The sequence below is a fragment of the Ranitomeya imitator genome, chromosome 6, assembly GCF_032444005.1.
Source record: "Ranitomeya imitator isolate aRanImi1 chromosome 6, aRanImi1.pri, whole genome shotgun sequence".
NCBI lineage: Eukaryota > Metazoa > Chordata > Amphibia > Anura > Dendrobatidae > Ranitomeya > Ranitomeya imitator.
The window spans coordinates 323,336,869-323,361,461 of NC_091287.1; the positions used below are offsets into that span (position 1 = coordinate 323,336,869).

Consider the following 24,593-nt stretch of genomic DNA (forward strand, 5'->3'; position numbering starts at 1 on the left):
TTTTCTACATTTACAACGGTAACCAGGGTAAACATCGGGTTACTAAGCGCGACCCTGCGCTTAGTAACCCGATGTTTACCCTGGTTACCAGTGACGACATCGCTGAATCGGCGTCACACACGCCGATTCAGCGATGTTAGCGGGAGATCCAGCGACAAAATAAAGTGCTGGACTTTCCCCAGCGACCAACGATCTCCCAGCAGGGGCCTGATCGTTGGTTGCTGTCACACATAACGATTTAGTTAACAATATCGTTGCTACATCACAAAAAGCAACGATATCGTTAACGATATCATTCAGTGTGACGGTACCTTAAGAGATGTAAATATCCATGAAGTGGACCACATGAGCATGAGGCAATGGTACCAAGAAGTAGGTGTTATTAGTTGAATATATTTGCGATACACAATATTATGATACCACCAAATTGTGACACAGACACCCAGATGCTTTGGCACCATGCTATTATTGTACGTCTCAGATGCACAATAGAGTTAAAGTTCAACTTCACATCACAAAATTAGGCTATCCTTGACGTATGGTACTGCAATATCAGGGATTTTAGAAACCCAACCATATACGGAGCAAGAAAGATCAATGTGGCTAGATCTGGCTCAATAAATCCCATATAGCAGAAGATTATATATGTATCTGAGTACAAGAAATGCACAGGTAGGTAAACATTAAAGTATATATATAAGCATCGTGGCAATCAAAGTCCTATCAAGATTTCTATGACTATTATGAAAATAACCACACTCGTGAATGGTTAAACCATAGCCTACTCTGAGATAACTGATGCACAGTCCAGATCAACCATAAAACCCAGAAAAGAGAAGTTCCTGATTAAGTCCATTAGGTGACAAACTTTTCAAATTAAAGATCCAACGAGATTCCCGACGTAAGAGTTCCTTCGTCCGATCACCCCCACGGATACTGCCCGTATCCACAACCATGACCTGTATATTATGACATTTGCTGTCATGGTTTTCCAAAAAGTGGGATGCAACTGATGAAATGGGTTTGTCCTTCTCCTTATCCCCTTTGGCTTTGCCGATGTTTGATATGTGCTGCTGGATTCTTCGTCTGACTTCTTGGCCCATCTGTCCAACATATATCTTTGGACATGGACAGACAAATAGATAAACCACACTCCTAGATCGGCAATTGGCATATATCCTTGTTTCAATTATTTCTGGAAGAACCAAGAGCATTAGTATATCAGTGGCAATCATATAGGGGCACACATTACAGCTGCCACAGGGAAAAGATCCCTTAAGACGGCTCCCCGTCCCCAATCTTATAGTCGGCCTCCTAAAATGACTGGTAGTGAGGCAGTCTTTAAGACAGTAGTATACAGCACAGCCCACACAGTAGCATATACAGCACAGTCCACACAGTAGCATATACAGCACAGCCCACACAGTAGTAGTATACAGCACAGCCCGCATAGTAGTATACAGCACAGCCTGTGTAGTAGTATACAGCACAGCCCACGTAGTAGTATGCAGCACAGCCCACACAGTAGTATACAGCACAGACCACACAGTAGTATATACAGCACAGCCCACACAGTACTATATACAGCACAGCCCACACAGTAGTATATACAGCACAGCCCACACAGTAGTATATACATCACAGCCCACACAGTAGTATATACAGCACAGCCCACACAATACTATATACTGCACAGCCCACACAGCAGTATATACAGCACAGCCCACAGAGTACTATATACAGCACAGCCCACAGAGTGCTATATACAGCACTGCCCACACAGTACTATATACAGCACAGCCCACACAGTAGTATATACAGCACAGCCCACACAGTACTATATACAGCACAGCCCACACAGTACTATATACAGCACAGCCCACAGAGTGCTATATACAGTACAGCCCACACAGTACTATATACAGCACAGCCCACACAGTAGTATATACAGCACAGCCCACACAGTAGTATATACAGCACAGCCCACACAGTAGTATATACAGCACAGCCCACACAGTAGTATATACAGCACAGCCCACAGATGATATATCTTCAAACAGGTGAAGTAGGTCCTCAGGGCTCCCGGTGAATAGATGGAGGATGTGAGTGGTGCAGTAAAGAATGAAGGACGCAGTTGTGCAGTCTTTTTTACCTGGTTTACTGATGGTAGCAGGCAGCCACAGTCCAGGGCACCAGATCACAGGTACAGGCAGGGTCCGGCTGGCTTGGAAGTGAGTTCACTCTCCTCGTGAGGAAAGCAATGCTATTGTGACAACCAGGACCCTGGGGCGTCACACTGGCACTCTTGAAAATGTTCCTGAAAATGAAGTATTTCTCCTAGAAAATTATTTCAATTACACATGTTTTGTTATACACATGTTTATTTCCTTTGTGTGTATTGGAACAAAACAAAAAATAGAGGACAAAAGGGCAAATTGGACATAAGTTCGCACAAAACCCCAAAAATGGCCCAGAAAAAATTGTTGCAACCTTTCCAAAATTGTGGGTAAACAACTTTGTTTCATGCATGTGATGCTCGTTCAAAGTCACCTGTAGCAACTAACGGGGGTGGGCAATATGAAAATCAAACCTGAAACCTAATAAAATGGGGAGAAGTTGACTCAATATTTGCATTGTGTGTCTGTGTGTCACGCTTTGACCATAGGAATGATGGGGAGGGGGACCCTATACTGTCAATTAATCTAGGGGAGCCTAGTCTATCCCAAACCCCAGGGTTACCCCTGAAAGTAGAGATGCTCGGGTCTCATACCTATGGAAGGGTGGTGAGGGCGTGGTGCAGCGTTCACTGCTCATTACCACTAGGTATGTAATATTATGTGTATCCCCTATCTCCTTACTTTGTTGCCCATGTCTATATGGGATCTGAATACTATTTTGTACTTCGGATGCAATAGGGGTTTCTCTCTGGGCAACTTTGTAGATATTATTGTGAGAAGTGATATGCCTGTTCCGCTCTAGTCTCCATTAGGCAGTTTTCATGTGTTTGCTGATTTTAGCCTCTGTTGTCATTTATGGACCGTGTGTTTTTATATTTATCTAATAAAATTTATATTTTATTATTATCTTAGACTAGTACACTGTTTTCTTTTTCTGGTGCTTTAGTTTTAGTGTGTCCTGCACATCCTAGATATTTGGCTTCGACATCATTATATGATGTTTGTTTATTTTTGTAGAAGCCTTCTATGTTTCCTTTGCGTGTTTCTATCAAATCCTTCGCAGCTCTCACCCAGGGGTGCATTAAGAATAGCCATGACCCCGGGCAGTTTAGAAGGTGTGGCCAACCCCTCAGTTGCCCGATGTATCACGTGACATGTCACATGATACGCTTTGATAGATCATATGATAGGTTCATCCATACATGGAAAATGAGAGAGATAGTGGTGCATAGCGTTCCTTATGTAGAGCACTATACATACAAAATAGAGCAGAAGTTGGAGATTAATTTTCCCAAGGGGCCACGTGAGAGACTGTGACTATTGTAATTCATATTAATTTTGCTCAATATTAGCATAACATAAAAAAATAATAATAATCGTATGACTCAATATTGAGCAGAATTAAGTATGCTGACATCCCCCTATATACAATATGAGCCCCCACATAGTCTCCTACATATAACATGAGCCTCCACATAGCCCAAACAATCAACAACCAAAGCGATCAACTTATTGGGCCGTTATACATGTAAACCATAAAAAAATAAAATATTCTCCTTAGTTTAAAACCCCCAAAAACCAATACAAAAATACATATACAGTATGCATACCCATTTGCACAGTTTTAAATAAAACATAAGAGCAGAAATAAGGGGAGATAGGGACTAGTTTCACAGTTCCCGTCTTAACAGCGGAGGTTGGCACCCTAAGTTGAAACAGTATGGCACCCCAAACACCTAGTCGACTGTCGCTATATAGCCATACCACTACTTGAGCTGACCAGGCATCCTCAATAACTGAACAATTAATATGTAATGAACATACCATATATACTCGAGTATAAGCCGACCTGATTATAAGCCGAGGAACCTAATTTTACCACAAAAACTGGGAAAACGTATTGACTCGCCTATAAGCTGGTTATGCATTGTCCCCTCATCCCTATCCTGGTATGCATTACTCCTCATCCCTATCCTGGTCTGCATGGCTCTTATTTATTTATTTTACTCATTTATATAGCACCATTAATTCCACAGCATTTTACAAACATTATTGGCACTGTCCCCATGTGGGGCCTAGAATCACTATCAGTATGTCTTTGGAATGTAGAAGGAAACCAGAGTACCTGAAGGAAACCCACGCAAACACGGGGAGAACATACAAACGCCTTGCAGATGTTGTCCGTGGTGGGATTTGAACTTAGGACCCCAACGCTGCAGAGCTAACCATTGAGTGACCGTACTGCTCCATCCCTATCCTTGTATGTAGGCTACTCATCCCCATCCTTATATGAGTGAATCTTCATCCCTATCCTGGTATGCACGGCTCTTCATCCCTATCCTGATATATTTTTTAAAAAAAATAAACCATCCTACTTACCTTCCCTGTGCTTCCTTGTAGCGACTTGTTCTGTTGTCAGCAGCTAATTTATGCTTGTAAACAGCGCATGGCAGTGATATCATGCACTCCTTACAAGCAGAGCACAGCTGCTGGAATGCTCACTGCTCTCCACACAGGTACTATGTGTGTGTATGGTGAATGTTCATTTCTCTGTAAGGCTGTGTGCACACGTTGCGGTTTTTTCGCTGTATTTCCCTATAAAAATGCTATAAAACCGCAAAAAAACTGCATAAATAAGCATCCCATCATTTAGAATGAATTCCGCATGTTTTGTGCACATGATGCGTTTTTGTCTGCGAAAAAACCGCATCACGGTAAAAACCGCAGCATGTTTATTAATTTTGCGTTTTTTGTGTGGATTTCCCACTACAAAATGCATTGGGAAGTGTCTGGAAAAAACCGCGGCAAAAACACGTCAAAACCGCGGCAAAATCGCAGCAAAAACGCATGCGGTTTTCTTGCGGATTTATTGCAGAAAATGTCCGGTTTTTCTCAGGAATTTTCTGCGAGAAATCCTGAACGTGTGCACATAGCCTAATAGTGGGCACAGTAGTCGCAGTCACCAGCTTCCTGCAGCGGCCAGGTGATCACGTGTGCTCGCTACTTAAGGGAATGAATATTCCATGCGAGTGGAGAGAAGTGAATATTTATTTCTCTTAAGTAGCGGACACACATGGTCACCCGACTGCTGCAGGAAGCTAGTGACTGCGACTACTGTGCCCGCTATTACAGAGAAATGAATATTCACTGCCAGCGCAGTGAATATTCATTTCTTTTTAGCAGTGGGCACAGACTTTAGCTGCAGCAGCTGGCTCCAGTCTCCTGTGACCCGCTGCTCCTCTGCAGCCCCCTCCATCTTCTGGGACCCTCCTGACCTAATTATCATTGAGCAAGTCTGGGGAGATCTCAAGCGTGCAGTTCATGCTAGACAGCACTGGAATTAACAGGAGCTGCGCTCTTTTTGCCAAGAAGAGTGGGCAGCTTTACCATCTGAGAAAATAAAGAACCTCCTCCAAAACTACCACAAAAGACTTCAAGCAGTCATTCACATTAGAGGGGGCAATACACGGTATTAAGAAATGGAGTTTGTAAATGTGGCACCCCAGGAGTCCGGTTGTCACAGTGGCATTGCCTCCCTCATAGGGGGTGATGTCATGCCTGGAAGCAAGAAGGGGTTCCCTTACCAGGTAATACCAGCATCCAACACCTTCCTGACTCCAGACCAGAAGGGGGAGTGTTATGGCTGGCAATCAGGCAACACAGCGTGCAGTAATCAGCGCACATACAGAGATCTGGCAATAACCCAAAACAATAGGACGAGCTCTGAGACGTGGAATCTCTGTAGACTGCAGTACCTGATCTATCCTCACACAACTGGAAGCAGCAGTGGATTGCGCCTATCAACTACCTATGCAACTCGGCACTGCCTGAGGAGCTGACTAGCCTGAAGATAGAAATACAAGCCTGACTTACCTCAGAGAAATACCCCAAAGGAATAGGCAGCCCCCACATATAATGACTGTTAGCAAGATGAAAAGACAAACGTAGGAATGAAATAGATTCAGCAAAGTGAGGCCCGATATTCTAGACAGAGCGAGGATAGCAAAGAGAACTATGCAGTCTACAAAAAACCCTAAAACGAAAACCACGCAAAGGGGCAAAAAGACCCACCGTGCCGAACTAACAGCACGGCGGTGCACCCCTTTGCTTCTCAGAGCTTCCAGCAAAAGATAATAGCAAGCTGGACAGAAAAAACAGAAAACAAACTAGAAGCACTTATCTAGCAGAGCAGCAGGCCCAAGGAAAGATGCAGTAGCTCAGATCCAACACTGGAACATTGACAAGGAGCAAGGAAGACAGACTCAGGTGGAGCTAAATAGCAAGGCAGCCAACGAGCTCACCAAAACACCTGAGGGAGGAAGCCCAGAGACTGCAATACCACTTGTGACCACAGAAGTGAACTCAGCCACAGAATTCACAACAGTACCCCCCCCTTGAGGAGGGGTCACCGAACCCTCACCAGAACCCCCAGGCCGACCAGGATGAGCCACATGAAAGGCACGAACAAGATCTGGGGCATGGACATCAGAGGCAAAAACCCAGGAATTATCTTCCTGAGCATAACCCTTCCATTTGACCAGATACTGGAGTTTCCGTCTAGAGACACGAGAATCCAAAATCTTCTCCACAATATACTCCAATTCCCCCTCCACCAAAACAGGGGCAGGAGGCTCCACAGATGGAACCATAGGTGCCACGTATCTCCTCAACAACGACCTATGGAATACATTATGTATGGAAAAGGAGTCTGGGAGGGTCAGACGAAAAGACACCGGATTGAGAATCTCAGAAATCCTATACGGACCAATAAAACGAGGTTTAAATTTAGGAGAGGAAACCTTCATAGGTATATGACGAGAAGATAACCAAACCAGATCCCCAACACGAAGTCGGGGTCCCACACGGCGTCTGCGATTAGCGAAAAGCTGAGCCTTCTCCTGGGACAAGGTCAAATTGTCCACTACCTGAGTCCAGATCTGCTGCAACCTGTCCACCACATAATCCACACCAGGACAGTCCGAAGACTCAACCTGTCCTGAAGAGAAACGAGGATGGAACCCAGAATTGCAGAAAAATGGAGAGACCAAGGTAGCCGAGCTGGCCCGATTATTAAGGGCGAACTCAGCCAACGGCAAAAATGACACCCAATCATCCTGGTCAGCGGAAACAAAACATCTCAGATATGTTTCCAAGGTCTGATTGGTTCGTTCGGTCTGGCCATTAGTCTGAGGATGGAAGGCCGAGGAAAAAGATAGGTCAATGCCCATCCTACCACAAAAGGCTCGCCAGAACCTCGAGACAAACTGGGAACCTCTGTCAGAAACAATATTCTCAGGAATGCCATGTAAACGAACCACATGCTGGAAGAACAAAGGCACCAAATCAGAGGAGGAAGGCAATTTAACCAAGGGCACCAGATGGACCATTTTAGAAAAGCGATCACAGACCACCCAAATGACAGACATTTTTTGAGAAACGGGAAGGTCAGAAATGAAATCCATCGAAATATGTGTCCAAGGCCTCTTCGGGACCGGCAAGGGCAAAAGCAACCCACTGGCACGTGAACAGCAGGGCTTAGCCCTAGCACAAATTCCACAGGACTGCACAAAAGCACGCACATCCCGTGACAGAGATGGCCACCAGAAGGATCTAGCAACCAACTCCCTGGTACCAAAGATTCCTGGATGACCGGCCAGCACCGAACAATGAAGTTCAGAGATAACTTTACTAGTCCACCTATCAGGGACGAACAGTTTCTCGGCCGGACAACGATCAGGTTTATTAGCCTGAAATTTCTGCAACACTCTCCGCAAATCAGGGGAGATGGCAGACACAATGACTCCTTCCTTGAGGATACTCGCCGGCTCAGATAACCCCGGAGAGTCGGGCACAAAACTCCTTGACAGAGCATCCGCCTTCACATTTTTAGAGCCCGGAAGGTATGAAATCACAAAATCAAAACGAGCAAAAAATAACGACCAACGGCCTGTCTAGGATTCAAGCGCTTGGCAGACTCAAGATAAGTAAGGTTCTTATGATCAGTCAAAACCACCACGCGATGCTTAGCACCCTCAAGCCAATGACGCCACTCCTCGAATGCCCACTTCATGGCCAGCAACTCTCGGTTGCCCACATCATAATTACGCTCAGCAGCAGAAAATTTCCTGGAAAAGAAAGCACATGGTTTGAACACTGAGCAACCAGAACCTCTCTGTGACAAAACCGCCCCTGCACCAATCTCAGAAGCATCAACCTCGACCTGGAGCGGAAGAGAAACATCAGGTTGACACAACACAGGGGCACAGCAAAAACGACGCTTCAACTCCTGAAAAGCTTCCACGGCAGCAGAAGACCAATTAACCAAATCAGCACCCTTCTTGGTCAAATCGGTCAATGGTCTGGCAATGCTAGAAAAATTACAGATGAAGCGACGATAAAAATTAGCAAAGCCCAGGAATTTCTGCAAACTTTTTAGAGATGTCGGCTGAGTCCAATCCTGGATGGCCTGAACCTTAACCGGATCCATCTCGATAGTAGAAGGGGAAAAGATGAACCCCAAAAATGAAACTTTCTGCACACCGAAGAGACACTTTGATCCCTTCACGAACAAGGAATTAGCACGCAGTACCTGGAAAACCATTCTGACTTGCTTCACATGAGACTCCCAATCATCTGAGAAGATCAAAATGTCATCCAAGTAAACAATCAAGAATTTATCCAGATACTCACGGAAAATGTCATGCATAAAAGACTGAAAAACAGATGGAGCATTGGCAAGTCCGAACGGCATCACCAGATACTCAAAATGACCCTCGGGCGTATTAAATGCCGTTTTCCATTCATCTCCCTGCCTGATTCTCACCAGATTATACGCACCACGAAGATCAATCTTAGTAAACCAACTAGCCCCCTTAATCCGAGCAAACAAGTCAGAAATCAATGGCAAGGGATACTGAAACTTAACAGTGATCTTATTAAGAAGGCGGTAATCAATACACGGTCTTAGCGAACCATCCTTCTTGGCTACAAAAAAGAACCCTGCTCCCAATGGTGACGACGATGGGCGAATATGTCCCTTCTCCAGGGACTCCTTCACATAACTGCGCATAGCGGTGTGTTCAGGTACGGACAAATTAAATAAACGACCCTTAGGGAATTTACTACCAGGAATCAAATCGATAGCACAATCACAATTCCTATGCGGAGGTAGGGCATCAGACTTGGACTCTTCAAATACATCCTGAAAGTCCGACAAGAACTCTGGGATGTCAGAAGGAATGGATGACGAAATAGACAAAAATGGAACATCACCATGTACTCCCTGACAACCCCAGCTGGTTACCGACATAGAGTTCCAATCCAATACTGGATTATGGGTTTGTAGCCATGGCAACCCCAACACGACCACATCATGCAAATTATGCAGTACCAAAAAGCGAATAACTTCCTGATGTGCAGGAGCCATGCACATGGTCAGCTGGGCCCAGTACTGAGGCTTATTCTTGGCCAAAGGTGTAGCATCAATTCCTCTCAACGGAATAGGACACCGCAAAGGCTCCAAGAAAAATCCACAACGTTTAGCATAATCCAAATCCATCAGATTCAGGGCAGCGCCTGAATCCACAAACGCCATGACAGAATATGATGACAAAGAGCACATTAAGGTAATGGACAAAAGGAATTTGGACTGTACAGTACCAATAACGGCAGAGCTATCGAACCGCCTAGTGCGTTTAGGACAATTAGAAATAGCATGAGTAGAATCACCACAATAGAAACACAGTCTGTTCAGACGTCTGTGTTCGTGCCGTTCTACTTTAGTCATAGTCCTGTCGCACTGCATAGGCTCAGACTTACTCTCAGACAATACCGCCAGATGGTGCACAGATTTACGCTCGCGCAAGCGACGACCGATCTGAATGGCCAAGGACATAGACTCATTCAAACCAGCAGGCATAGGAAATCCCACCATTACATCCTTAAGAGCTTCAGAGAGACCCTTTCTGAACAAAGCCGCTAGTGCAGATTCATTCCACAGAGTGAGTACTGACCATTTTCTAAATTTCTGACAATATACTTCTACATCATCCTGACCCTGGCATAAAGCCAGCAGATTTTTCTCAGCTTGATCCACTGAATTAGGCTCATCGTAAAGCAATCCCAGCGCCTGGAAAAATGCATCAACATTACTCAATGCAGAATCTCCTGGTGCAAGAGAAAACGCCCAGTCCTGTGGGTCGCCGCGCAAAAAAGAAATAATAATCAAAACCTGTTGAATAGGATTACCAGAAGAATGAGGTTTCAAGGCCAAAAATAGCTTACAATTATTTCTGAAGCTCAGGAACTTAGTTCTGTCACCAAAAAACAAATCAGGAATCGGAATTCTTGGTTCTAGCATCGATTTCTGATCAATAGTATCTTGAATCTTTTGTACATTTACAACGAGATTATCCATTGAGGAGCACAGAGCCTGAATATCCATGTCCACAGCTGTGTCCTGAAGCACTCTAATGTCTAGGGGAAAAAAAAGACTGAAGACAGAGCTAAGAAAAAAAAATGATGTCAGGATTTCTTTTTTCCCTCTATTGGAAATCATTGGGGGCTCCTTGTACTGTTATGGCTGGCAATCAGGCAACACAGCGTGCAGTAATCAGCGCACATACAGAGATCTGGCAATAACCCAAAACAATAGGACGAGCTCTGAGACGTGGAATCTCTGTAGACTGCAGTACCTGATCTATCCTCACACAACTGGAAGCAGCAGTGGATTGCGCCTATCAACTACCTATGCAACTCGGCACTGCCTGAGGAGCTGACTAGCCTGAAGATAGAAATACAAGCCTGACTTACCTCAGAGAAATACCCCAAAGGAATAGGCAGCCCCCACATATAATGACTGTTAGCAAGATGAAAAGACAAACGTAGGAATGAAATAGATTCAGCAAAGTGAGGCCCGATATTCTAGACAGAGCGAGGATAGCAAAGAGAACTATGCAGTCTACAAAAAACCCTAAAACGAAAACCACGCAAAGGGGCAAAAAGACCCACCGTGCCGAACTAACAGCACGGCGGTGCACCCCTTTGCTTCTCAGAGCTTCCAGCAAAAGATAATAGCAAGCTGGACAGAAAAAACAGAAAACAAACTAGAAGCACTTATCTAGCAGAGCAGCAGGCCCAAGGAAAGATGCAGTAGCTCAGATCCAACACTGGAACATTGACAAGGAGCAAGGAAGACAGACTCAGGTGGAGCTAAATAGCAAGGCAGCCAACGAGCTCACCAAAACACCTGAGGGAGGAAGCCCAGAGACTGCAATACCACTTGTGACCACAGAAGTGAACTCAGCCACAGAATTCACAACAGGGGAGCTCTTAATACCCAGTTTCAGAGGAGCTTCCCTATAAGTTCTGGCCTGGAGGCGGGGTTAGTTAGTCAGTGGTTGGAGTCTGAGAGAGGGAGAGGAGAGCAGAAAAGTCAAGGAGAACCTGGGGAGTGAGGTTGTAACCAACCTCACCCCAGAGCTGAGCACTGACAAAGAGGACGCCAGAGTCATTGGCTGTGTGTGTGCTGCACGCCCCGACAACTGAATCTGGAAGGCAGGGAACTGCAAGCTCCCTGGCCACACTGAATACCTGGAGGCACCGCAGCAGACCAAGAGCTGGGGCTGCCAGTGAAAAGGCAGTGGCCGTGATAGGCTCACGCTGACTGCCATACAGGTTAGAAGCAACAAACAGGAGAGGAACTTGAATAGAGCTTAAAGTAGCAAGGGCCTAAAAGAATAGCGCATAAGGAAGGCCTCCAAACCCACCTGTCTAGGTGGACCCCAATTTGCTTCTAAGCTGCCCGGACCCCATCATCACCTGTGACCCATATCCCGGACTGCACCTGCAAATACCAAGTAAAAGTAAAGGAATCTGCAGTCCTTGTATCTTCCAGTTATTTTCCCACCCTCAGTCCTGCACCCCATCATCTACGATCCCTTACCAACTTTACCGGTAGCACTGGGGCTTCGCTCCACCTGTGGGGATCAGAACCATCCCATCTGTGTCACCATCGGCCCTAGCAGTCCCCTTAAGCAGCATCAGCTATCCATTTCTGAACACCACATGTGGCGTCACAAACTAATCCCCTATAAACTTTATTTCCCCTTCATTTCTTTAATTTTATTGGACACCCAGGGCCACGAACCGGGTCACTGCTGCCTTGACCACCCCTTTGAGAACCGTTGGACCCGGCCCGAGTACCCCACGGCACTAGCGGGCGCTCCATAAACTTTTGATCAGGGTCATTTTGATGTTTTGTAAAATGTCCACCTGATGAAGATGGTATTTCCGTTGAAATACGTTGTGGCTTAACCCTATCCTGGTGTCAGAGTCTTCTTTCTGTGCTCCTTAGACTGAGCTTTCATTTTTTTTTCTGTGTCTGGATCCTCCATTAGGAGGTGTTCGGCTGGAGCTGCGGGGGTACTTTGCACTTTCCTCCTTCCTTTGGGGCTACCTTTTTGGTGCTCCAGAGCAAACCGCCCACTATTGATTTTATTTTGATGTTTTGGGTTGTCATTATTATTTAAAAAGAGAAAACACAATAGTTTGACAATAAATGGCTTCACCCAACCACTAACCACGAGTGGAGAAAAAGGTTTGGTGTCATCATTTATATACTCTGAAAAAAGGCCAAGAAAACAAAATTTCTGCTGGAGTATGTAAACTTTTGAGCACAACTGTATATTTTATCAATTCTTAGCAATATTCAATATCTTCGTAGCCAGCAGAAATCTTGAGAATTGATACAGAAAAGATATTACAACTATAAGACTTGTTTGATGGGAATGTTATTACCCAATTAACTGTACTTTTTTGTTGAGCAATTTAATAAATAATAAATATACGGTAAATCAATTATTGCCCTATAGAATTTAAGGTACTGTAAAGGATATAGGCACCTTAAACTGTTCCTCCACTTTCAATGGAAAACTGATTGTAGTGCTGGACTATGGTCATTTTTGTAAATCATTCTTTTAGAAAATCTTGTTTTTAATGTGCAGCACAGCCCTGACAGCTCGAGGACTGGGCTGTGGGCTGCAATAATCTAGGCAGTATCCTGCTCTTTCTGTTGGGCTACTGTCATCCGTGCAGTAGTGAGGGCTGTAAGGGTACTATCACACTATACGATTTACCTACGATCACGACCAGCGATATGACCTGGCCGTGATCGTAGATAAATCGTAGTGTGGTGGCTGGGGAGCTGTCACACAGACAGCTCTCCAGCGACCAACGATGCCGAGGTCCCCGGGTAACCAGGGTAAACATTGGGTTACTAAGCACAGGACCGCGCTTAGTAACCCGATGTTTACCCTGGTTACAAGCGTAAAACTAAAAAAAAACAAACAGCACATACTTACATTCTGGTGTCCGTCAGGTCCCTTGCCGTCTGCTTCCCGCACTCACTGACTGCCGGCCGTAAAGTGAAAGTGAAAGCACAGCCAGAATGTAAGTATGTGCTGTTTGTTTTTTTTTAGTTTTACGCTTGTAACCAGGGTAAACATCGGGTTACTAAGCGCGGCCCTGCGCTTAGTAACCCGATGTTTACCCTGGTTACAAGCGAACGCATCGCTGGATCGCATCGCTAGATCGGTGTCACACACACCGATCTAGCGATGACAGCGGGAGATCCAGCGATGAAACAAAGTTCCAAACGATCTGCTACGACGTACGATTCTCAGCAGGATCCCTGATCGCTGCTGCGTGTCAGACACAGCGATATCGTAACGATATCGCTGGAACGTCACGAATCGTACCGTCGTAGCGATCGAAATGGCAGTGTGTGACGGTACCCTAAGACACTCTGACATTTGCTCCCTCACTGAAGATGGTAGCCTAGCAGCAGTACAATCTGCAGGATGGGCCTCGGACAATCTGTGCTGAGTTAACTGCAAAATCCTCTAATAGAGTGATTTTAAAAAAATGATTAAACTACAAAGCCCTGTGTTGTAATCATTTTCTTTTAAAAATAGAGGTACTCTTTGAATGCATGCGTTTTTGGCTAATAATAATTTTTACAATTGGTTTCCATTAAAATAAACTATTCCTTTTGTGGAATAAACTATTTAATATGTTGTTTGACATTTTGAACATTTATGTACTTGACATCTTTCCTTTATTTTTCCAGGAGCTGGAGCAGATTTTGTGATGCTAGGAGGAATGCTTGCTGGCCATGATCAGTGTTCAGGAGAAATCACTGAGAAGAATGGAAAGAAGGTGATGCTTTTCTATGGTATGAGTTCCGACACAGCAATGAAGAAGCATGCCGGAGGAGTAGCTGAATACAGGTATTATACAAATTAAAGAATATCTCTTACCAAGTTTTGCTTTTTATCATTTATTATTATTCCCGAATGACCTTGCTCAGTAGCAATGTCATGTCCTCTGAATTGAGTGTCAGACAGTATTGTATTGTTGCTCTTGCATTGCTATTCAATAAGGTTTGCCTTTTAAAAGTTTGTCCTCCCTCTCTCACTGTCTGCCTCCCTAGCTCTGATATCAGGAAACCCTCCCATCTTTTTCCTCAATCTGAGTATGTCAGCCATCATAAGAAGCTCGTGCCTTGCAGCTCTAGTTCAGAATAGTCTTTTGTACCTACTGTAATTGTGCATAACTAAAAGAATTCATCAAAAAAGGAAAGGAGGCTTATTCGCCATGCAACGCTCCTCTGGGAAATTAAATTCCAAATAATATTGCTACTTCCAATAGGTGGCGCTATAGAGTTTAAGTCCTCTTTTTCTTAGAAGAGGCAATTTGCATATTATATTTCCCAGAGGAGCATTGCACGGTGAATAAGCCTCCTTACCTTGACAAGCCAGAGTTGGTATGTCACTCTCCACAAGGAGAAACGATACCCCTTAGACCCCAGTCCAGAGCCTCTCACCTAGCCAAATCAGTTCTCATGCTTCGCACTGACGAGGGCCAACAGCCCGAAACACCGTGTCTGCGAATTGAGATACTGATTTGGCTTTAATCCTAAGTCCTATTGCACGACTCGTTAAAGAGTTGATTGTGACTTGTAGGATCGCTACTTCCAATAGGTGGCGCTATAGAGTTTAAGTCCTCTTTTTCTCAGAAGAGGCAATTTGCATATTTCATTTCCCAGAGGAGCGTTGCATGGTGAATAAGCCTCCTTACCTTGACAAGCCAGAGTTGGTATGTCACTCTCCACAAGGAGAAACGATACCCCTTAGACCCCAGTCCAGAGCCTCTCACCTAGCCAAATCAGTTCTCATGCTTCGCACTGACGAGGGCCAACAGCCCGAAACACCGTGTCTGCGAATTGAGATACTGATTTGGCTTTAATCCTAAGTCCTATTGCACGACTCGTTAAAGAGTTGATTGTGACTTGTAGGATCGCTACATCCAATAGGTGGCGCTATAGAGTTTAAGTCCTCTTTTTCTCAGAAGAGGCAATTTGCATATCAAAAAAGGAAAGAACCATGTTGATTAGGCGCACACTCAAAATATTGAGGAAAAATATATATATGCAAACTTTATTAGTAGACAAACCTACAATAAAAACATTTAAAAGACAAACCACATCACTTGCAGTCCCATAACACTATAGCATATACAATATCATGTTCAAATGACAGAAATATACCTGAAACAGCACCCCGTATACATACGATAGTTGCACATGAAATAAACAAAACCCTGTTCTGGGCGCCCCAACAATGTGAGGTATGTGAATAAACAAACATTTCTAACAAAAATGCAATACATATTTAACAAGAAAAAAATGGGGGACTATGTATCGATGAACAGACCTGTGGAAATTCGGGTTCTGGTACCCAACCTTAACTTATTTCTAAAGTTTGGCTCAGGTACCCGAACTTGAACCTTTACTCAAGCCCCTTTGGAAATTATGAGGACTCAAACTTTTAAGCTTGGAAAAAAACCTCTCTTGGTTGCTTACAGCTTTCCATGATTATATATCATCGTATTTACATGACTTACTGAAGACAGACCCATGACATTCTAATGGGTGAGCCCATATTCTTTAGACAACTGTTTAAAAATGTTACACGTGTAGAAAAAAAGGTGCTTTTCTGGAAAAAAACAGACTTATTTATCCCACACATCCTTTTTATATTGGCTCTGCAATTGTTCATATATTACAGTCTACTAACGATCACACAGTAATTTAGTCTGTTGGAAAAGATTCTTGTGGACCTTGACTGGCAGGACAGCACAGTTTCCATTCAATCATCACATTAGGAACAAACTATGGGTACATAGAGTTCTTTTGACCTGTACTTTGTCCATGGATATGTTACATGACAACAAAAAGTTTAATGTAGTGTTTGCCACAACCATTAAAGTGCAAAGCATGTATAAAGTATGAGAATAAAAAAGTAAACATTGTTTTAACAGAACCCTGCAATGATATCCTAAATACATGTCTGTGTTTTCTAGTACTCTAGTAAACTCTAACGATAGATGAGCTCCTGAAATCATTGATTTATAACTTTAGAATAAAGTTCTCTGAGTGAACAGCATTTAGGGCTGCCACTTGAATTTTCAGGGCCCCATGCTGGGAACATTTTCGAGCCCCCTTGAGACTCTGCCCAGGCTCCACTCCAGCTCTACCTCCACCCCTCGAACCTTCCACAGTCTCACTGTTCACTAATGGAAAAACTCTACTTCTGCACCATGTCCTCATCAATCACACTTTAACAGTTCCCATCGAACACCATATCACATACACAACCATCAAACACCATATCACATACACAACCATTAGCTTTTGTTTTGGCCAAAATATTTTTTACGCCTGCCACCACGACAAGGTAGACTTTTTGACAGGACTTTACTCTACTCTAACCTAATCAACCACAATCCAGGACTAGCACATATAAACCTCAAAGACATTAAATAATATACTCATTTCCCCAAAAGAAAGGAGAAAAACCAAGGCATACAAAGATAAAAAATTGTACACAAAATTTTATTAAAGAAACAATATTGAACAAAAAAATGATCAGCCAAACGGATATATAGATACAGAGAAAACTAAATAAAAACAAACAGCAACGGACCAAAGAATGGAAAAAATTGCCAGAAAATGGCATGGGCAATGCAACTATGAAATAAAGGCACTGGAATAGTATACGCAACAGATTATATATACAGTGGGGCAAAAAACTATTTAGTCAGTCAGCAATAGTGCAAGTTCCACCACTTAAAAAGATGAGAGGCGTCTGTAATTTACATCATAGGTAGACCTCAACTATGGGAGACAAACTGAGAAAAAAAAATCCAGAAAATCACATTGTCTGTTTTTTTATCATTTTTTTTTGCATATTATGGTAGAAAATAAGTATTTGGTCAGAAACAAACAATCCAGATTTCTGGCTCTCACAGACCTGTAACTTCTTCTTTAAGAGTCTCCTCTTTCCTCCACTCATTACCTGTAGTAATGGCACCTGTTTAAACTTGTTATCAGTATAAAAAGACACCTGTGCACACCCTCAAACAGTCTGACTCCAAACTCCACTATGGTGAAGACCAAAGAGCCGTCAATGGACACCAGAAACAAAATTGTAGCCCTGCACCAGGCTGGGAAGACTGAATCTGCAATAGCCAACCAGCTTGGAGTGAAGAAATCAACAGTGGGAGCAATAATTAGAAAATGGAAGACATACAAGACCACTGATAATCTCCCTCGATCTGGGGCTCCACGCAAAATCCCACCCCGTGGGGTCAGAATGATCACAAGAACGGTGAGCAAAAATCCCAGAACCACGCGGGGGGACCTAGTGAATGAACTGCAGAGAGCTGGGACCAATGTAACAAGGCCTACCATAAGTAACACACTATGCCACCATGGACTCAGATCCTGCAGTGCCAGACGTGTCCCACTGCTTAAGCCAGTACATGTCCGGGCCCGTCTGAAGTTTGCTAGAGAGCATTTGGATGATCCAGAGGAGTTTTGGGAGAATGTCCTATGGTCTGATGAAACCAAACTGGAACTGTTTGGTAGAAACACAACTTGTCGTGTTTGGAGGAAAAAGAATACTGAGTTGCATCCATCAAACATCATACCTACTGTAAAGCATGGTGGTGGAAACATCATGCTTTGGGGCTGTTTCTCTGCAAAGGGGCCAGGACGACTGATCCGGGTACATGAAAGAATGAATGGGGCCATGTATCGTGAGATTTTGAGTGCAAACCTCCTTCCATCAGCAAGGGCATTGAAGATGAAACGTGGCTGGGTCTTTCAACATGACAATGATCCAAAGCACACTGCCAGGGCAACGAAGGAGTGGCTTCGTAAGAAGCATTTCAAGGTCCTGGAGTGGCCTAGCCAGTCTTCAGATCAAAACCCTATAGAAAACCTTTGGAGGGAGTTGAAAGTCCGTGTTGACAAGCGAAAAGCCAAAAACATCACTGCTCTAGAGGAGATCTGCATGGAGGAATGGGCCAACATACCAACAACAGTGTGTGGGAACCGTGTGAAGACTTACAGAAAACGTTTGACCTCTGTCATTGCCAACAAAGGATATATTACAAAGTATTGAGATTAAATTTTGTTTCTGACCAAATACTTATTTTCCACCATAATATGCAAATAAAATGTTAAAAAAACAGACAATGTGATTTTCTGGATTTTTTTTTCTCAGTTTGTCTCCCATAGTCGAGGTCTACCTATGATGTAAATTACAGACGCCTCTCATCTTTTTAAGTGGTGGAACTTGCACTATTGCTGACTGACTAAATACTTTTTTGCCCCACTGTATGTACAAAAATCGCTACTAAAGTGCTCAGTGCTAAAGAAAAGCAGCCTCAATGGAACCGCAGATCACTAAAAGTGCTAAAGTACATATACAACCTAGCATTAAAGAGCTTCCTGCTTCAATCACTAAACATTCTTACAGCAGCCCAAACGCCATAAGGCTTATGTACAAATGAATGTAACTTACATGCTGTATCGGGAAATACCTATCAGGTCCGTGCTGCCACCCCGACAGCGCCGTTTCGCCTACCAGGCTTCTTCCATATGGGGGTAAGAAGCTCTTTAATGCTAGGTTGTATATGTACTTTAGCACTTTTAGTGATCTGCGGTTCCATTGAGGCTGCTTTTCTTTAGCACTGAGCACTTTAGAAGCGATTTTTGTACATATATATAATCTGTTGCGTATACTATTCCAGTGCCTTTATTTCATAGTTGCATTGCCCATGCCATTTTCTGGCAATTTTTTCCATTCTTTGGTCCGTTGCTGTTTGTTTTTATTTAGTTTTCTCTGTATCTATATATCCGTTTGGCTGATCATTTTTTTGTTCAATATTGTTTCTTTAATAAAATTTTGTGTACAATTTTTTATCTTTGTATGCCTTGGTTTTTCTCCTTTCTTTTGGGGAAATGAGTATATTATCTACTCTAACCTACTAAACATTTTTTAAAATATCTAATACTCTTTTTATGTATATTTTTCTTTATTTTTCTTTAAATAAATGTTTCACATACATTTTTTAAAATGACCAATAATACCACATACAAAGGACAAATACCTCACACCAAGGCCAGACCACATATTACCACCACATAGTGACTGAATAATACCATATACAAGGGGGAAGCACCATCGCACCATGACCAAACCACATATTACCCCCACATAGTGACTGAATAATACCATATACAAAGGAGAAATACCGACACACCGTGACTAGACCACAGATTACCACCACAGAGTGACCGAAAAATGTCACATACAAGGAACAAATACCACCACACCATGATCAGACCACATATTACCACCACAAAGTGACCAAATACTACAATACTGATCATTAATAAAAAAATCACAATACTAATATTACCATTAAGACCATTATACGCCGGAGCTTTCTATACAATGTATACTGTACAGGTAATACAGTGATCACCAGTGACATTATACACAGGCACTCTGTACTTAGTATACAGTATAGTGCCAGTATATAGGTAAAACACTGACTCACAAGTAATGTCTCTAGTTAAAGTCCTTCATCTTCGCTTTTCTTCTTCATCGAGCGCAGACCGCCACCACTTCTTCCATCTAGGATTCGTCTCTGCAGAAAATAGCACAGTCATCTAGAGCACTGCTTCCAGAGCACATTCCCCACTTTTTCCCCAACTTCTACACTACTCAGCTGAATACAGAAGTGCACCCACCATTAATATCTAATTAGTTATTATGCAACTCACCATTCCAATTATAAATTGTAATCCACCACTGTGCCACCTGCTAACTATAAATAGTCACTTTCCCTACCAAATAAATATATGTTTTATCACCTGTACTCTTTCCCCAATTCAATAGCAGTAGCACTCCTGCTTCCTCAATGCCCCCACTCTGTACCTCCCACTCCTCTGATTCATTATATTTACACGCCCCCTCCACTCCAATTCATTATGTCATGTCCTCTCTCTCCCACCGCCACCCTCAATTCATCATCATATGTTTTCCCCATCCTCAGTAAAGCATAATGTACTCTCCCCCACCCTCAATTCATTATCATTTGCTGTCCTCCATCCCCCAGTCTCAAGTCATAATTTGCTGTTGCCTGTCCCCCACGCTCAATTTGTCATTTGCTGTCCCCATCCTCAGTTCATCATTTGATGTCCCCCAACCCCAATTCATCATTATTGTGCTCCCCCACCTCCATACATCGTCCACACCCACAATTCATCATTATTTGCTACCCCCAAAGCCCATTTAATTCATTTTATAAAAAAGAAGAAAAAAAGTTTTTCATACTTACCCCTCAGATGATCCCCTGCAGGCACAGCTCCCCTTGTAGTGTGATGGCGAGTTGCACGCGTACATGTCGGCGCATACGCAATGGCGTTATTGCGTGCATGCCGTCATAAGCGTGTCACAGAAGAGGCGGAGGGACTCAGTTGGAGCTGCTGGAGAAATTTTCCTGTACAGAGATGTGCACCAGTGGCGGCTCGCCGGAACACACTACTTTTTTGTACCACGGGGTCCAGTGAGCAGAAACACAAGAGGGGAAACTCAGACTGGACCGGATGCATATTTTTATACTGCTTTACAGAAAGGTAAGGGCAGCACGGTGGTGCAGTGGTTAGCACAGCAGCCTTGCAGTGCTGGAGTCCTGGGTTCAAATCCCACCTAGGACAACATCTGCAAAAGAGTTGGCATGTCCTCTCCGTGTTTGCGTGGGTTTCCTCCGGGTACTCTGGTTTCCTCCCACATTCCAAAGACATACTGATAGGGAACTTAGATTGTGAGCCCCAACGGGGACAGTGATGATAATGTGTGCAAACTGTAAAGCGCTGCGGAATATGTTAGCGCTATATAAAAAAATAAAGATTATAAAATAAAGATTATAAGGTCATATTTGTGCCCTTTTAAATCTAGATTACTTATAGCATGTGTATTTACTGTTGGACTCCATGCCAGATATTATATGTCACACTGTTTAACCCATTTCCTGTTTCACTGGAAAGAAAACAAGCTGAAACAGACAAATGATCTTCTAAACCTGTAAATGTACTTGTAAGCATAGCAGAATGTCAGCGATGGGTATTGTACTTTATTAGGTGTGCATCATTTATAGGTGTTGTGACAGAGTCACTGGTAATGTAGGGGAGATATGTTTCACTACGCCTAATGGCGTCAGTGATAAAAATTCCAGAGTTATATTTCTTCCAACACAGTAAATGTTGCGAGGGTTAAGTTATGTTGTGAGCTGTTTTTTTTAGGGGGACATTCATAGAGCGGGTGGGAGAATGTCCCCCCATATCTCTCCCTACAGAGCTAGCGCCAATGTGTGCTGACAGGTCTCTCAGTGTTCACTTTGTGTGCCTGGAGAAGGAGCACTCCAGGAAAGTGCTGCATGGACTTGAGAAACTGAACAGTGTGTGCTTTACCATCCGTGAGCAGGAGGGACCCCACTCACAGAAGGACAGTTGTTTGTTCTGCCACCATTTTGTTTTGTTTTCCTGTTTTGCCCAGAGGGCTGTGTTTTCTTTACCCTACCTGGGTTTATGCTGCCTACAATAAACCCAAGGAAGTTCTTAAAGCCGCAGTGTACCCGTATCTACCTCCGTGTGCAGCCGAGTGAGCCAATCTACCACAGGGTGTAAAGTAACTACTAAGTCCCTGTTATACACCAAGTCTGTGATTGACTTTCACATGTGTTATGTTATATAATGTTGTTGGTTTGAAGTTAACTGTCTGTTGTGAGCCTGTTGGAATAAGTGGACATGGGTCATGGGCTGGTTAAGCAGACAGGGTTCTACACCTTACCTTTCCAAGATTGAGTTTAAGTAATTTATTTGGTGTGTGACTGGGCAGAGATGTGTGTGTGTTTACTGTAGACATGGCCCTGCTTACTTAAGGGTCAAATTCCCACCATATAGAATTAGACTTAGAATAAACAAGCAGCAGTTTTGAGCTCAGCATCTGGAATAGCCATCAATGGGGGAGGAGCTCTCTAGGTAAATAAGATGTGCCGTCCCAGTCTACATCACAGATGATTTTTTGTATTTGTGACTGTGAGGTGGAAAAATTGAAGATGTCCCATAGGATAGGAGGAGAAAACTGCCCTGTTGAAATAGCTGATGCCGTAGCAAGTCAGAGTTGGCCACAATGTTTAGGAGTCTTCTGGGGTGTCTTGTCAGAGTGAGAAAAAGTGGGAGAAAATGGGAGACAGAAGGAGAGAGAAGATGGAGCTGCAAGAGAGGGAAAGGTATATTAACAACTGTGAGCATCATTGGGTAGGAGCACCTGTATTAGCCCAACGACCACAACCTGAAGAAGCTGGTGAACAGAAAAAACGTGAGTAGCGCCCAGTTCCAAGAGAGACTGTATTTCAGATGAAGAGTGTGGGACAAATTATTGAGAAGTGTGAGACGAGAGTCTGAAGTGAGGATGAGGGATAAGGCCTTCCGAGGTATGGATCAGAGAGTGAATAGCCATGTGTCCAGGGTGAGGTTAGGAAATGTCTGTGTAAGTGTGTGAAAAGTAGATTGTAAATACTGTTCAAAAACGTTCAAGAGACTGTGCCCCAAGTTTTAAGTAAAGTGTACCTCCTGTTACAAGATTATGTATTGTTCGTGTTTCTGTGGTGCTTTTAGCATGGACTCTCTATTGCTTGGGCCCAACTGCATAGCTTCTTAAAAGCACCACCACTCACCATCCTTGGAATCCTCTTCTTTTTCCCAAAACTCCGTCATGAAGTGGACCTGTTAGAGTGATTCCCTGCTGCTGGGTGCCCCTTAGTGATTGGTATGGGTATTTACCTTTAGACGTCCCTTTCCAAGCGTTTTCTGAAATATTTCCTGTTTGCTGTCATTGCTTACCTTGGCTTGCACACTGGCATTCCTTTCCAGTTACCAATTTACATTTTTGCCCTGGTTTTGTAATTCTGCTATATATTGACATCGAGTTCGATTTTTACATCTATCTCTCTATGTATATTCTTGACCTCTTGGCTATCTTTTGCTACATTTCCAATAATGCCATGCTACGGTTGGCAATTCATGGCTACCTCAGAGCTGTGACCAGCAGCAAAGTCGAGTTTACCGTATATGGGTTAAAGGGTAAAACTAAGGAATATCTTAGACATTCCATTTTTTTAGCCAGTGCAAATCGGAATGGAATCTAAAAAAGGACAAAAGTTTAATGGAAAGATATGTACCGTTCTTGAGACTCCTAGTTTCAGTTTACAAATACTGATGTAAAATACTGCCCAAATGCAGCCCTATTATTGTGGCCATATTCTGTGAAGCTAGGACTATAACTTCTGTCTTTAGTTTAGTTGTATTGTGCGTTAAGAGCCTGAGGTCATTTTAATCTCATCTCCAGCCTGAGCACAATCTCAAACCACTATTCAGTCCTCTCTCCATTCATGCATTGCAGTTATTCTTGGTTTGTTGAGTTTTGGTGTTTAACCACAAGCTCAAAACCTTCTCTCAACGTAGTCAGTGTCTGGGAAGCTAATATGCAGTACCACAACAAGATCCCAAGTACAAATGTGTCCGTCTCCGGGTGCGCATCGCCTCTCCTTTACCACATATCCCTTGGGACAAGGTTTCAGGTAACAGCGGAACGTTCAGCACACCCCCTAGGTCTGTCATCGAGTCCCAGGTTATATCTACTACTACCTGGCTGGGCGTTACGGTCAGCGGGGGTTTTAAAGGTCCCACCAGGGACTCTTCCACTACCAAGGCAGTGTGCATACCTGCTTTCCCGGTCCCAGTCTCCTCCTTTGGCTCCGCTGGGGTCGAGGGTGCTGGCTCCAGGTCTTTCATAGGTGCCGGCATTCTCTTCAGCAGTGCCTCCTTCCACGCGGCCATTGTTGCCAGCTGCGACTGCAGGAGTCATCGGGTCAGCTTCTCCATTTCAGCGTCGGGGAGCTCCAGATCCAATGCTATCATCTGGTCCGAGGTTTCTTTCG

At 43.6% G+C, this 24,593-nt stretch overlaps 1 protein-coding gene across 1 annotated transcript in view; it reads left to right on the plus strand.

The window, feature by feature from the left end:
- GMPR (guanosine monophosphate reductase) overlaps positions 1–24,593 on the plus strand; it is a 139,232-nt gene that overhangs the window by 94,322 nt on the left and 20,317 nt on the right. The window contains exon 8 of the mRNA XM_069730827.1: positions 14,305–14,464. Within this exon, the coding sequence (XP_069586928.1) occupies positions 14,305–14,464 (160 nt within the window). The remainder of the gene's footprint in view (positions 1–14,304; positions 14,465–24,593) is intronic.